The sequence below is a fragment of the Gopherus evgoodei genome, chromosome 2 (genome assembly GCF_007399415.2).
Source record: "Gopherus evgoodei ecotype Sinaloan lineage chromosome 2, rGopEvg1_v1.p, whole genome shotgun sequence".
In the NCBI taxonomy this organism is placed as follows: Eukaryota; Metazoa; Chordata; order Testudines; family Testudinidae; genus Gopherus; species Gopherus evgoodei.
Genome location: NC_044323.1, coordinates 66,431,786 through 66,445,465, shown reverse-complemented (window position 1 = coordinate 66,445,465; position 13,680 = coordinate 66,431,786). Strand labels below are relative to the sequence as shown.

At 47.0% G+C, this 13,680-nt stretch overlaps 1 protein-coding gene across 1 annotated transcript in view; it reads left to right on the top strand.

The window, feature by feature from the left end:
* Positions 1–13,680, top strand: part of DAZL (deleted in azoospermia like) — a 38,743-nt gene that overhangs the window by 15,167 nt on the left and 9,896 nt on the right. The window contains exon 7 of the mRNA XM_030549332.1: positions 12,285–12,335. Within this exon, the coding sequence (XP_030405192.1) occupies positions 12,285–12,335 (51 nt within the window). The remainder of the gene's footprint in view (positions 1–12,284; positions 12,336–13,680) is intronic.

The window sequence follows — 13,680 nt, the reverse complement described above, 5'->3', positions numbered from 1 at the left end:
GTTCCACCATGTTTTTGTTATCCCTATAATATCAGGTTTCACTTCCTGCACCAATAATTCTAGTTCCTCCATTTTGTTACTTAGCCTCCTCACATTGGTGTACGAACTTCTTAATTCTTGCTGTTTGGCTTCACTCACATTCTTTACCTGATTAGGCCCAGATACTCTATCGCCAGTATCACCCATTAGAATTGTATCTACACGACCCTTCCTCTATATGTCCATTCTCCTGTTCATGACAATATCCTTTCTTGCTTTGTTTTTTTCTCTCTCAATGTTAAAATCCAGCATGGAGATTACCTGGACATCTCCCAGCCATCTCCCCGCAATTCCTAGTTTAAAGCTCTCTTAATCAGTTGTGCCAGCCTCCATCCTAGAAGGCTATTTCCCTCCCTACTCAGGTGAAGTCCATCCCGAGAGATCAGTCCCCTGTCCATGAATCCCAAAGCCATCCTTATAGCACCACTGCCTGAGCCATCTGTTGATCACCATAATCTTGTCACACCTTTGTTGCCCTTCTCCAGAAACAGGCAGAATCCCACTGAAGATCGCCTGAGCCTTGATTTCCTTAAGTGTCTTCCCCAGCCTGGCATAGTCTCCCTTTATACATTCCAGTGAGAATCTAGCCATATCATTTGTTTCCACATGAAGGACAATCAGCGGATTCTTTTCTGCTCCCATTAGGATCCTCTTCAGCCTCAGGTCCACATCGCATATCTTAGCACCCGGCAGACAGCACACCCTTCTGTTCTCTGGATCAGCTCTGGTTACAGGCCTGCCTATTCTCAGTAAGGAGTCCCCAGTCATTTAGACCTTCCTTTTGCTGGTGACAGTGCGATTCCTCAGTCTATCCCCTGTTCCCTCTGGCTGCAAGTCCTCTCGATTCCTATTTCACCCTGCAATCCTCCACAGCTTATCCCGTATCTTCCTGGGATTCATGTTTGATGTCCTCTCCATTGACTCTTCCCCTCTTCTTATAGGGCTAGTATCAGAGGGGTAGCCATGTTAGTCTGGATCTGTAAAAGCAGCAAAGAGTCCTGTGGCACCTTAGACTAACAAACGTTTTGGAGCATGAGCTTTCGTGGGTGAATACCCACATGCATCTGACGAAGTGGGTATTCACCCACGAAAGCTCATGCTCCAAAATGTTTGTTAGTCTATAAGGTGCCACAGGACTCTTTGCTGCGTATAGCGCTAGCTGCTCTTCTCTTCTTCCTTGCCCTCTCACCTTCAGCGACCACCTGCTGTGTGCCTTCTCCATTTTCCAACTCCGCAAACCTGTTCCTGAGCTCTCTTGCTCCTTCACTAGCCCGTCTCTTCCTCTGCCTGGTTCGCTTAGTCACATGCTTCCACCATCCACTTTCCTCACCCAGCAGTCTCCCCTCAGAGTTGGTCCTGCTTACATTTGCTTGAGCTTTTCCCTTCGGTCTCATCATGTCTTTGCTCCATCATCTGCTCAAACCCCCTTCTAAACTCGACCAGAGTTTCCACTTGCATCTCCAATCCTCTGATCTTTTCTTCCATCAGCTCTATCAGGCAGCACTTCATGCAGACAAAACTCTTTTCAGGTACCCCCTCCAGGATCATGTACATGCCTCAGCTTCCACATCCAGTCATCTTTATTGTGTCTTCAACTGCTTGGGTCACTTCAACTGCTGCCTTTGTATCTGTCATAGGCTTCCCACCTAAACTCTGTAAATCTGGGAGAAACAAACCAACCCAGAACACCACCACCCACAGTAAAACAAACCCCCAACAAGCACCAAGACGCTGCTAGAACACTGCCCGCTCCCGTCAGTAGCCTGTATGTTCCTCTGCATGCCTCTTAGTCTTTCCAAACACTTCCCCCTCCCACCGTAAACTCCTGTTTATAGCTCTGTTTGCTGGCTCCTGTTCCACTGCAGCTATCTATGGGTCAGATATCTTCAAAAAAGTCATGGACGATGGGAGAGATCCCATCAGAGTGCCACTATATTTGCCCTTTTCCAATCTATAAAAAGGCAATAAGGGCAACCCACGGAATTACAGACCAGTCAACTTAACTTCGGTACCCAGAAAGATAATGGAGCAAATAATTTAAGCAATCAATTTGCAAATACCCAGGAGATAATTAAGGTGATAAGTAACAATCAGCATGAATTTGGCAAGAACAAATTGTGTCAAACCAACCTAATAGCTTCCTTCGATAGAGTAAGATGCCTTGTGGATATGGGGGAAGCGGTAGATTTGGTATATCTTGACTTTAGTAAGGTTTTTAATACTGCCTCGCATGACCTTCTCATAAACAAACTAGGGAAATACAGTCTATGTGGAGCTAATATAAGGTGGGTGCATAACTGTCTGGAAAACAACTGCTCTCTGGGAATAATCAGTGGTTCACACAATCAAGCTGGCAGGGCATATCAAGTGGGGTCCCACAGGCATCAGTTCTGGGTCCAGTTCTGTTCAATATCTTAATGATTTAGATAATTACAGAGAGAGCACACTTATCAAGTGTGGATAATACCAAACTTGGAGGGCTTGCAAGTGCTCTGGAGGATAGGATTAAAATTCACAATCAGTTGCATACATACAGAATGGGAAATGACTGCCTAGAAGGAGTACTATGGAAAGGGATCTGGGAATCATAGTGGATTCCCATCTAAATATGAGTCAATAGTTTGCCTTTAATTAAAAAAAAAAAAAGGCAAACATTATTCTGGGATGTATTAGCCAGGAGTGTTGTAAGCAATACATGAAAAGTAATTCTTCTGCTCTGTTCTGCGCTGATTAGACCTCAACTGGAGTATTGTGTGCAGTTCTGAGAGCTACATTTCAGGAAAGAGGTGGACAAATGGGAGGAAGTCCAGAGAAGAGCAACAAAAATGATTAAAGGTCTAGAAAACATGACCTATGAGGGAAGATGGGGGAAAAAAAATTCGGTTTGTTTAGTCTAGAGAAGAAGACTGAGGGGTGGGAGGACAGAACAGTTTTCATGTACATAAGTTTGTTAGGAGGAGGTTATTTTGGGGGGGGGAAAAAGGTTCCCTTTAGGATAGGACAGGAAACAATGAGCTTAAATTGCAGCAAAGGTGATTTAGGTTGGACATTAGGAGAAGCTTCGTAACTGTCAGGGTCTCTAAGCACTGGAATAAACTACCTAGGGAGGCTGTGGAATCTCCATCATTGGAGATTTTTAAGAGCAGGTTAGACACACGTACATACGTCAGGAATGATTTAGATAATACTTGCTCTGCCATGAGTGCAGGGGGCTGGACTAAAGACCTCTTGGTCCCTTCCCATCCTATGAGTCTATGATGCAAGCAATTTGGTGAGGAAGCTTCAGTAACTGCTTGGGAATAAGTAAAGAGTCTGCACAGCAGTGTGGATAAAAATGACTTTAAAAAAAAAACAACAACCTGATTTAAATGCATATCTTCTTAAAAAACAAAACAAACTAAACTTACTGTAATCCTATTTAAATAAAAATGTTCAAGCACACATATTTGCTGCTGAAATGTCAGACTACTGAACAGCTAGAAGTCACTGGCTAAGCAACTGGAACCAGTTGTTTGGTTTAGCACTTCAAATAATTCAGATCACTAACTGCTGTTAATTGTTTCTTTAGTAAATCAGTTTTAAATGCTCAAACAAGATTTGATAAGCTTTTATTATGTATCAGCACATCTAATGTAACTTTTTTTAAAAAAAGCTGTTTTGTCAATATTTATGAATGCCAGTTGCCATACAAATGCGGTTTTACACACTACATGAGTAAAATTAATCATGTAGTACCTAGAAAATGATTACATTCATAACACAGAGGGTAAAAATTGAGAATAAGAATTAGACTTTATTTAGGAAAACTTAAGTACAAATTCAAAACAAGATTAAACTGATTGTTTAAATCATGTTCCCTATTTCCTAATTTAAATTGCTTTCATTTAAATAAAACCACCCTGACCTACAGTAAAGAAGTAGGAAGTGCAATGTGGTGGTAAAACTTACTACATACTTAATCAAAATACTAAGGGCTGAATACCTGTTCTCCATAAATACCATGACAGACGTTATTCTTGACATGTCTTTGGGTAACACACACTGCGCTACAGACTTTTATGTGTAGCATGTTTTTGCGCATAAAACTGATCTCAAGCACCTCGTGCTCTTGCCAAACACCATGTGGTATTCTAACATGCCTATTGCATTATTTTAAAAAGTTTTTATAGAGTACTTCAGTTGAACTTGGTACAATTTAAACTGATAATGTGGCTTTCTTAAAAACATAAAATATTCTGCTTGGTGAAGAGATATTAATCTAGTTGTGGGCCTTGCATGCTCTATTCAAGCTAGGCTGCAAATATCTTCACCAAATGCTTTTAAAGGTGACATGCAAAGGAAAAATGAAAAATGGGTTTGAGCCCTCTTTACATTCTTCAGATACAAAGAATGGCAAAAAGACAATTTGAGAAGCAAGGTGATCAAAATATATATGTGTGTGTATAATTTTTAAAAATATTTGGATTGTCAAGTCTGGTTTTCCCTGGATTTGCTAAAAGATTGGAGATTTCAAATATGTATTGTGAGCTTTTTCACCTTTTAACTGAGACCTCTTCTTCTAAGAGTTCCTTAGCCATTTGAGTTATAGGAAAGTTTTTTAAAGTCTAATTTAATAAACACCCTCTATTACTTAGCTTTCAGTCTTAACATAAATAATACTTCCTGCCAAAGAATGCATCTGATACCAGGAAGTGAGCATCCCCAGCCTGAGAGGTCTTGAAGTTCAGCTGTGTCTAAGCAACTGAGCTGTGGGTGCAGCCAGAGCTATCTGCAGGATGGCTAGAAGTCTGTGTAAAGGCTCGTAATCTAATCAAGATTATTAGTCAAAATGCTGAATTTAATGGCGCAGGCCCCTATAGTTCTCCTCAGCGCCACAAATTACTTTGGTCAAGTTGTCAGAACTGATCAGTGATTGATCAGGCATCCAGCATCACTAGTCACTCAGGCAAAAATTTAGGATTTGGTCTTGATTTGTGAAGAACTCTTGGTAATTGGCTGCTTTGCAGAGCCTTTCTACCATTTCTGAAAGAAAGCATAATGCAGATCCTGATGCAAATACTGTCCAACAATATATTATGTCAGGATGGCCAAATTTTCTGAGCCACATACAACAATCTTCAGTTTTAGAGCCAGCAGGTGCCTGCTGGGGCTTGGGGCTTCAGCCCTGCAGGGGGTACCTGCTGGGGCTCCAGCAGGAGCAGAGCTGAAGTGCCAAGGACGCCCCGCCCCATCCGTGTCCTGCTGTGCAGAAGCTGCTACCTGCAAGGCAGAGGTCCCAAGCTCTTTTCTCCCCTCCAATCTGCGAGGTGGAGAATGGGAGAGGGCAGCAGGGGGAACTCCATGAGCCACACTTGAATTGTAAAAGATATGCCTGGGGGCATTCTGTGACCAAACAATAAAAATTCTGTGCACAATATTTTAAAATTCTGCAAATTTTATTTGTCAAAGTAAAGCTATCTCATCACACACTTCCAATTATTTTGTTAATTTATTTAAAAATGCCTATAAGCCAAATATGTCTGTAACAATACAGACACACTCACACTCGCTCTTTCTCCCTCCTCCTCTCTCAGGAGTAGAGAGTTAAACCCCTGTGACACCCCAGTTCTTCTTAAAGTGCTTGCTCATATCCATTCCAGTTAGGTGTGCACGTGCCGCGTGCACATTCGTCGGAAGATTTTTACCCTAGCAACACTCGGTGGGCTGGCAGGGCGCCCCCTGGAGTGGCACCACTATGGTGCTGGATATATACCCCTGCCGACCCATCCGCCCCTCAGTTCCTTCCTACTGCCCCTGTCAGTCGTTGGAACAGTGGAGCGCAGCTTAGCTGATCTCCACCTCCCAAGCTATTCGCTCGTTCTAATCGTTATTGTGTATATAGTTCAATATTCTAGATTTCTAGTTAGTTTTATTAGTTATTGTATATAGTTAAGAGGGATTGGGGATTAGCCCCTTCCCCTCACCTGGTACCGGGGCCCATGCCCGGTTCACTGGGCTTCAAACCGTGTTTGGCCTGTCATAGGCCGATGCCCACAGGAGACCCTCACAACTCCTGTCTCAAGTGCTTGGGCGAATCCCACCTCACAGAGCCTACGCCACAGTCAGGGCGCCTAACTAAGTCGGACCGCCTGGCACCGTCAACTGCTGCGGCACCGACGTCTTCTGCGCTGTTGATTCCGGTCTCGCAAGAGCCATCGAGTCCAGTGCCTACCAGCTCCCCGGCACATACTGTGGTCGAGCTCATCGTGCTCTCCATGCTGGAGACGTTCTCTTCGGCAAGGGAGTTGATTGCCTTGATGGAGCCCGAGCTGCCTCAACCCCCGGCACTGCTGATGCGGGTTGTCCAATCGTTAGGCAAGCCCGCCCTGCTGAGACCATCCTCGCCCGGCACCACCGAATGTTGCCGGTCACGGTCCAGGTCCTGCAGACACTCTCGGTCCCGTCGTCGATCCCGGTCGCGACGCTGCTCGCAGTCCCAGTACCGCTCTCCATCTAGGTACCGGTCATGCTCGCGGCACCACTCAAGATCCCGTTCGCCGAACCGATACTCTCGGCACCGATACTCCAGGTCCTGGCACCGCTCGCGGCACCATTCATCTCGCCGCTGATCCCGGCACAGTGATTCAAGGCACCAGTCGACCTCCCGGCACTGCTCCAGTAGCAGGTCCCCATCTCACTCTTGGTACCGGTACGACTCCCGGTACCGTTCTCCGGTGCCACGTGGAGACGATTTGACTAGTCGCAGAGACCCTCCCCAAACGATCTCAGCTCCTCCGTGGCCTTCTCAGCACCCATCCGTATCATCCCATGTGGACAGTGCTTCCTATGGGGATTTGGACACTCACAGCAGGTTTGCCCAAGGATCCCACGGCCCGGACCAGGAACCTCATCAGTGGTCCTTTTGGATGCCTTGGGCTTATCACCAAGCCCAAGGTGAACCCGCTGTGCCATCACGCTCCGGTCCGTCAGAACACCGCATGCCAGAGGCTACTGTCAGCCGACCTCACGCTACTGGTACAGAGGAAGCTGCTGCCCCCGCACCGGACCCCCACAATCTGCTGGCTCCAGATGTCCCCCAGGATCAGGAGTCAGTACAGGATCCACTCGTCCCGGGGCTTTCATCCTCCTCCTCCTTCTCTCCGGATGAAGCAGTAGCGGGGACATCGTCGGGCTCGCCTCCAGTTGACCTTAGGTCACACCAGGACCTCCTGCGGCACATCGCCCAGAATATCAGCTTGACGGTAGAGGAAGTTTCAGAGGTGGAGGACCTAGTGATAAGTATCTTGTCAGCGGACGCACCAACCAGAGTGGCCCTGCCGTTCATTCATTCGATCCAGGCTAAGGTAGACACCATCTGGCAATCCCCGGCATCCATCCCGCCCACAGCCAGAGGGGTCGAACGGAAATACATGGTGCCATCCAAAGGATATGAGTACCTATATGTGCATCCCCCTCCCTGTTCATTGGTGGTACAGTCCGTCAATGAGCTGGAGCACCATGGCCAGCAAGCCCCTGCACCTAAATCAAGGGAGGCTAGGCGTATGGACTTGTTGGGACCAAAAATCTATTCTGCGGGAGGCCTCCAACTCAGCGTGGCGAACCAACAAGCCCTGCTGAGTACATACAATTACAACACCTGGGAGGCGATAGGAAAGTTTACAGAGCTGGTCCCGCAAGACTCTCACCAGGAATTTACAGCACTACTGGAGGAAGGAAAGAAAGTAGCTTGGACCTCTCTACAGGCTTCGCTGGATGCCGCGGATTCGGCAGCTAGAATGGTCGCCTCTGGAATCGCTGTGCGACGTATATCATGGCTGCAAGTGTCAGGCCTGCCACCTGAACTTCAGCACACTATACAAGACTTACCATTTGATGGCCAGGGCCTGTTCTCACAGAAGACGGACTCTAAGCTACAGAGTCTGAAAGACAACCGTGTAATCATGCGTTCGCTCGGAATGCATACGCCACAGACTCAAAGAAGATCTTTCCTCTCCCAACCTCAGCGCCCTTACCCCCCGCCTAGGCCAAGGCAAGACTTTTTTCCAGAAGGCGAGGTGGTAACAACCGCAGGCATCAGTCTGGACCTCATGGGGGTAACAGTTCCGGTCCCACCAAGCCAACAGCAGGACCCAAATCAAACTTCTGAGGGTGCGCCTGAGAGCAGTGTACCATCTTCAGTTTACTTCACCCCCTCCCTCCCAACCGCCCTCCTCGTCCCTCTTCAGGGACCCCTCTCACGAGCAACTCCTCCTGCAAGAGGTTCGGAGACTCCTTGCAATAGGGGCTATTGAGAAGGTAGTGAAGGAATTAAGGGGCAAGGGTTTTTATTCCCGATATTTCCTAATCCCCAAGGCGAAAGGGGGCCTCTGGCCTATTCTAGACCTGCGACGATTGAACAAGTTTATGAAAAAGTTCAAATTCTGCATGGTATCCCTGGGGACCGTTATCCCATCCCAACACAACGGCCATGTATTACATAAACAAGCAAGGAGGGACACGATCCTCTCCCGTTTGTCAAGAAGTGATACAACTATGGGACTTTTGCATAGCCCACTCAATAGACCTGGTAGCATCCTTTCTCCAGTTCAGAACACTCTGGCAGATCAACTGAGCAGGTCCTTCCTGTCTCACGAGTGGTCCATCCATCCGGACATTCTCCATTCTGTCTTCCGGAAGTGGGGGGTTTCCCCACATAGACCTCTTTGCCTCCCTAGAGAACAGGAAATGCCAGGTGTTCTGCTCCCTGCAAGGTCGCTCCCCGGGCTCCCTCTCGGACGCATTCCTAATCCTGTGGAAGGGGCACCTATTTTATGCCTTCCCACCCTTTCCTCTCTTCCAGAGTCCTACTCAAGCTCCACAGGGACAGAGCCCAACTAATCCTGATTGCTCCGGCATGGCCGAGACAACATTGGTACACCCTGCTCGACCTCTCTATGGCGGACCTGATCCCCCTGCCACTATGCCTGGACCTCATAACGCAGGACTTCGGCAGGCTTCATCACCCGGACCTGCAGTCCCTTCATCATGGCTGCCGTCTGGTTGAGCCAGTCTGAGTTACGTTGTTCCACCTCAGTACAACAGGTGCTGCTGGGAAGCAGAAAGCCTTCCACGCGGACAACATATCTCGCCAAGTGGAAGCTCTTCTCCCACTGGTGCGCTCAGCATAACTTTATCCCTGAAGGTGTATTGGTCCCCATTATCTTGGACTATCTATGGTCCCTCAAGGAGCAGGGCCTGGTGATTTCTTCTCTAAGGGCCCATGGTTCCAGATTCCTCAAAGGCTTGGAGCGGCTGTACCCTCAGGTCAAGTGCCCAACCCCTACCTAGGATCTAAACCTTGTGTTAGCTAGGGTTATGGTCCCCCCCTTTCAGCGTTTCGCCACATGCTCACTGCTGTCTCTTTCCTGGAAGACAGCCTTCGTAATCGCTATCACCTTGGCTAGATGTGTCTCGGAACTTCGAGCTTTGACTGTGGATCCCCCGTATACGGTATTCCACAAGAACAAAGTACAGCTGCGACCGCACCCAGCATTCCTCCCTAAGGTGGTGTCTGCCTTCCACGCTAATCAAGACATCTTTCTACCAGTCTTTTTCCCGAAGCCGCACTCATCGTGCCGGGAACAACAGTTGCGTACTTTGGATGTCTGCAGGGCTCTCGCCTTTTATATCGAGAGGACGAAACCCTTCCAACGTTAGCCCCAGCTCTTTGTAGCTGTCGCAGAGCGCATGAAGGGCATGCCAGTCCCTTCCCAACGGATTTCATCTTGAGTGACATCCTGTATCCGGACATGCTATGACTTGGCTCATGTTCCAACTGGCCATCTCACCGCCCATTCTACTCGGGCCCAAGCCTCATCTGCCGCTTTCCTGGCCCATGTTCCCATCCAGGAAATATGTTATGTGGCTACCTGGTCTTCCATCCACACCTTTGCATCACACTACGCATTGGTCCAGCAGTCCAGAGACTATGCCACCTTCGGCTCAGCGGTCTTACATTCCGCAAGGTCTCACTCCGACCCCACCGCCTAGGTAAGGCTTGGAAATCACCTAACTGGAATGGATATGAGCAAGCACTCGAAGAAAGCACTCACCTTTGTAACTGTTCTTAGAGATGTGTTGCTTATATCCATTCCAAACCCGCCTTCCTTCCCCACTGTCGGAGTAGCTGGCTAGAAGGAACTGAGGGGCGGATGGGTTGGCAGGAGTATATATCCGGCACCATGGCAGCGCCACTCCAGGGGACGCCCTGCCAGCCCACCGAGTGTTGCTAGGGTAAAAATCTTCCGACGAACGTGCACGCAGCGCGCACGCACCTAACTGGAATGGATATGAGCAACACATCTCGAAGAACAACAGTTACAAAGGTGAGTAACAATCTTTTCCTGTTTCTCTGCCCACTCCTCCCTTCCTGAGTCCAACTGGGAGTATGACACCCACACTCATCTCCCCACCCCCCAAAGGACAGAACTCCCCACCTGGCTCAGATATCTGCACCCCTTCCCCCAGAGGCCAGCCACAGGGTCCCCCAACCCAGATTCCAGCTATGGTCCCCCTAGCCCAGCCATTCCCCATCCCCACCCTCCATAGCCAAGGGATCCAGAGACAGAAACAGCCTGATGTTCAGTCCCAGGCTTGCATGGAGTTTCCTGCATGCCACTCTCTCCTTCCCTCAGAGCATGGTGGGAACTGCAGCTGCCAGGAACCCTCTAGCATCCTCTCTCTCTCCCTAGCAGTGTCTTCTATGTGTGAGCTGGCCCCTAGTGGTGGCACTTCAGCCCATTTCTATGGGGGAAAGGAAATTCTGTACACACAATGTTAATTTCTAAAGTGAGCAGTGGCACAGAATACTCTTAGGAGTAAAAAGAGCTGCATATGGCTTGTGAGCCACAGGTTAGCCACCCCTGTATTATGTCAACAGGCAAGAGGGTACCTACAACTCCTTTGTCAAGAAACTTACACCCTTAACATAGTTCTCATGGACCGTATAGATCTGTCATTTGTTCCCTTATCCAAGGCACTCTACCACTTCACTATTAAAACAGCCTTCCTGATAGCTATGACTTCAGCCAGAAGTGTTGGTGAAACTCAAGCACTAATGGTATATCCTTCTTAGACGGTATTCCAAAGTGTGGTGCTGAGATTATAGCCTAAATTCCTTACAAGGTGCTGTTGACTTTAATTTAAACCATGCCCTCAATCTCACGGTTTTCTTCTCCAAACCCTATTCAAACATAGGGAATGCAAATTGCCCACTTTATCTTCAGAGCCTTTCTTTATTGACTAGCTAGCACAAACCCCTTCAGCTTGCCTAAGAGAGACTCCTATACAAGAAATCTGCAGAATAGCCTCATGGAGTTCCGTTTCTATTTTCACAAAATATGTCCTACATTTGGCATCTAGGTCAATTTTGCAGTCTGTATTTAGTTAGATATAAATATAACTCCTCAAACCTCCTCCTCTTCCCCACCCCCACTTGCTTTGGAACCTGCTAGAACTCAGATCTACATGGACAAAGACTGAGAGCACAATTCCTTTATAGTTAAGGCTAAGATTTTGTCATGCATATTTTCAGTAAGTCATGGACAGGTTGTGGGAAATAAAGGAAAAATTCATGGACACTTCTGACCTATCCTGACCTTTTATTAAAAATATGCATGACAAACATTGGGAGCTGTGGGGGGTCCTCCTGCAGGGGTCTGGCTTAGACCTCGGGGGCCCCCCTGCCACCTGTGGCTGGGAGCTCCTGGGGCATCCCCACTGCCCATGCTGACTGGGAGCTCCTGGGGGTACCCCGCAGTTTCCAGCAACCACAGGTGGTGGTTGGGGGGACCCTGCAGCTGCCAGGTGCTGTGGGCTGAACTCATGCAGGTCTCTGGAAGTTAAGGACTCCATGACTTCTATGACCTCCGTGACAGACTCGCAGCCTTACTTATAGTTACTGTGGTTTCAGATGTCTAGTCTGTGTAGCTCCCTGACCTAGCCTCTATCCCTGTGCTTTTGGAGTTCATGTTTGCTGGGGTTCTGAATTAGTGAGGGAAGTGAGAAGCAGTAAGGGCTGCACTAGCCTACATATCTTCATGAGGCATGCATGAAGAGACAATGCTGAGGGTCAATAGGTCTGAATTAATGTGCATGTGCACCACAATAGTGGCCACTCACATACTTACTTCCAGGAACTGCAGTTATTGTAAGTATTCTTTGCACAACTCAAATAAAGGATAATTCTTATTTATTAAATCTTTAAGGTCCCACCACAGTGGCCTCCTGGGGAGCAAAGGAATTACATTATACCTCCGGTAAGGTGATAAAACTTACTGCATGAAACTTCAACCTTCTTGTCTGAGTGGTGGTCTGCATCTTAACATTTGTAAGCAAAATCAAACTTTTATTGGTGCAAAATTTCTCTGCAAAGAGTAGACCTCTCTGGATTAAATGCTGACAGTGGTACTTTTGACTGATATTGCTGATTGGTAAGTCTTGGTTTAGGGTTTCGTACTTGCATGGAAGCTCTCTTAAGGAAGAGTTTCTTGGGAGAACAAAAACAAGTTTCATTTCTTTTTTTCTTCATATTCTCCCAATTAATTCCCTGGGAGAGTTCTAAGGCTATAAAATAACATAATTTGAACTACTCCTTTTCATGGAAGATTAGAGGGGATAAAATGATAGCCTTAACTTTTTTCTTCAAGACCTGTACAACGAGGGCTTTACTACTGCTTATTGATTGTTCCAATTATTTTGAAAGGCTCTCTGATAATGTATAATAAAGCAGACGCTTGTAGTATTTCTGAAAGTGTCTACAAATTGCTGAATCTGGTTCCTTCCAAACCCTACTGAAGGAGGATAGACTAGTATCTCTGCCAAATTGAATGGACTGGCAACAGTGATTGGAAGCTATCAGCTCCAACTCCCAAAGAAAGGTAACTTTCCATGGCTTTGCAGAAGTAACAAAACATGTAATTCTTACTCCTATTTTCCTTTTAGAGACCTGTAAGAATTTTATTCTACTTGTATAAGACCTGAAACTTGAACCATTGTCCACATTTAATCCAGATGTATTTTTTTTCCCCGTTGGAGGATCTGACATGACTTCCCTTTAGGAATAATTATTTTAGTGCAATGAATAATTTGGCCATGATTTGAAATTGTGCTGCTTGAGTATATGGAAAGGATATGTGCACAGTGCAATTAGACACTGGCGGCTGGCCTGTACCAGCTGACTTGAGCTTGTGAGGCTTGGGCTAAGGGGCTGTTTAATTGCAGTTGTAGATATTGGGGCTTGGGCCTGAGCTTTGGAGTCTGAGCTTGAACGTCTACACCAAAATTAAACAGTCTCTTAGCCTGAGCTCTGTGAGCCAAAGTCAGCTGGCGTGGGCAAGTTGCAGGTGTCTTAATTCCAGTGTGGGGCCTAGTCTATCTCAAAGTTGATATACTTCTTGGTTTTTCTTCCTGTGAATGGTATCTCTTCAATGCCATTTCTCACAGTCCCCCGATAGGATGTGTGGGGGATTGGAAATAATAATAATCACTTTCCCACGCTGATATTTTGAGTCTCAGGGATGGACTTCTCTTTCACAAACTGTTGCAGGTGTCACCACTTATCCCTATGTTGAACAATTACTCAGCTCAAGTCATAGTTAAGAA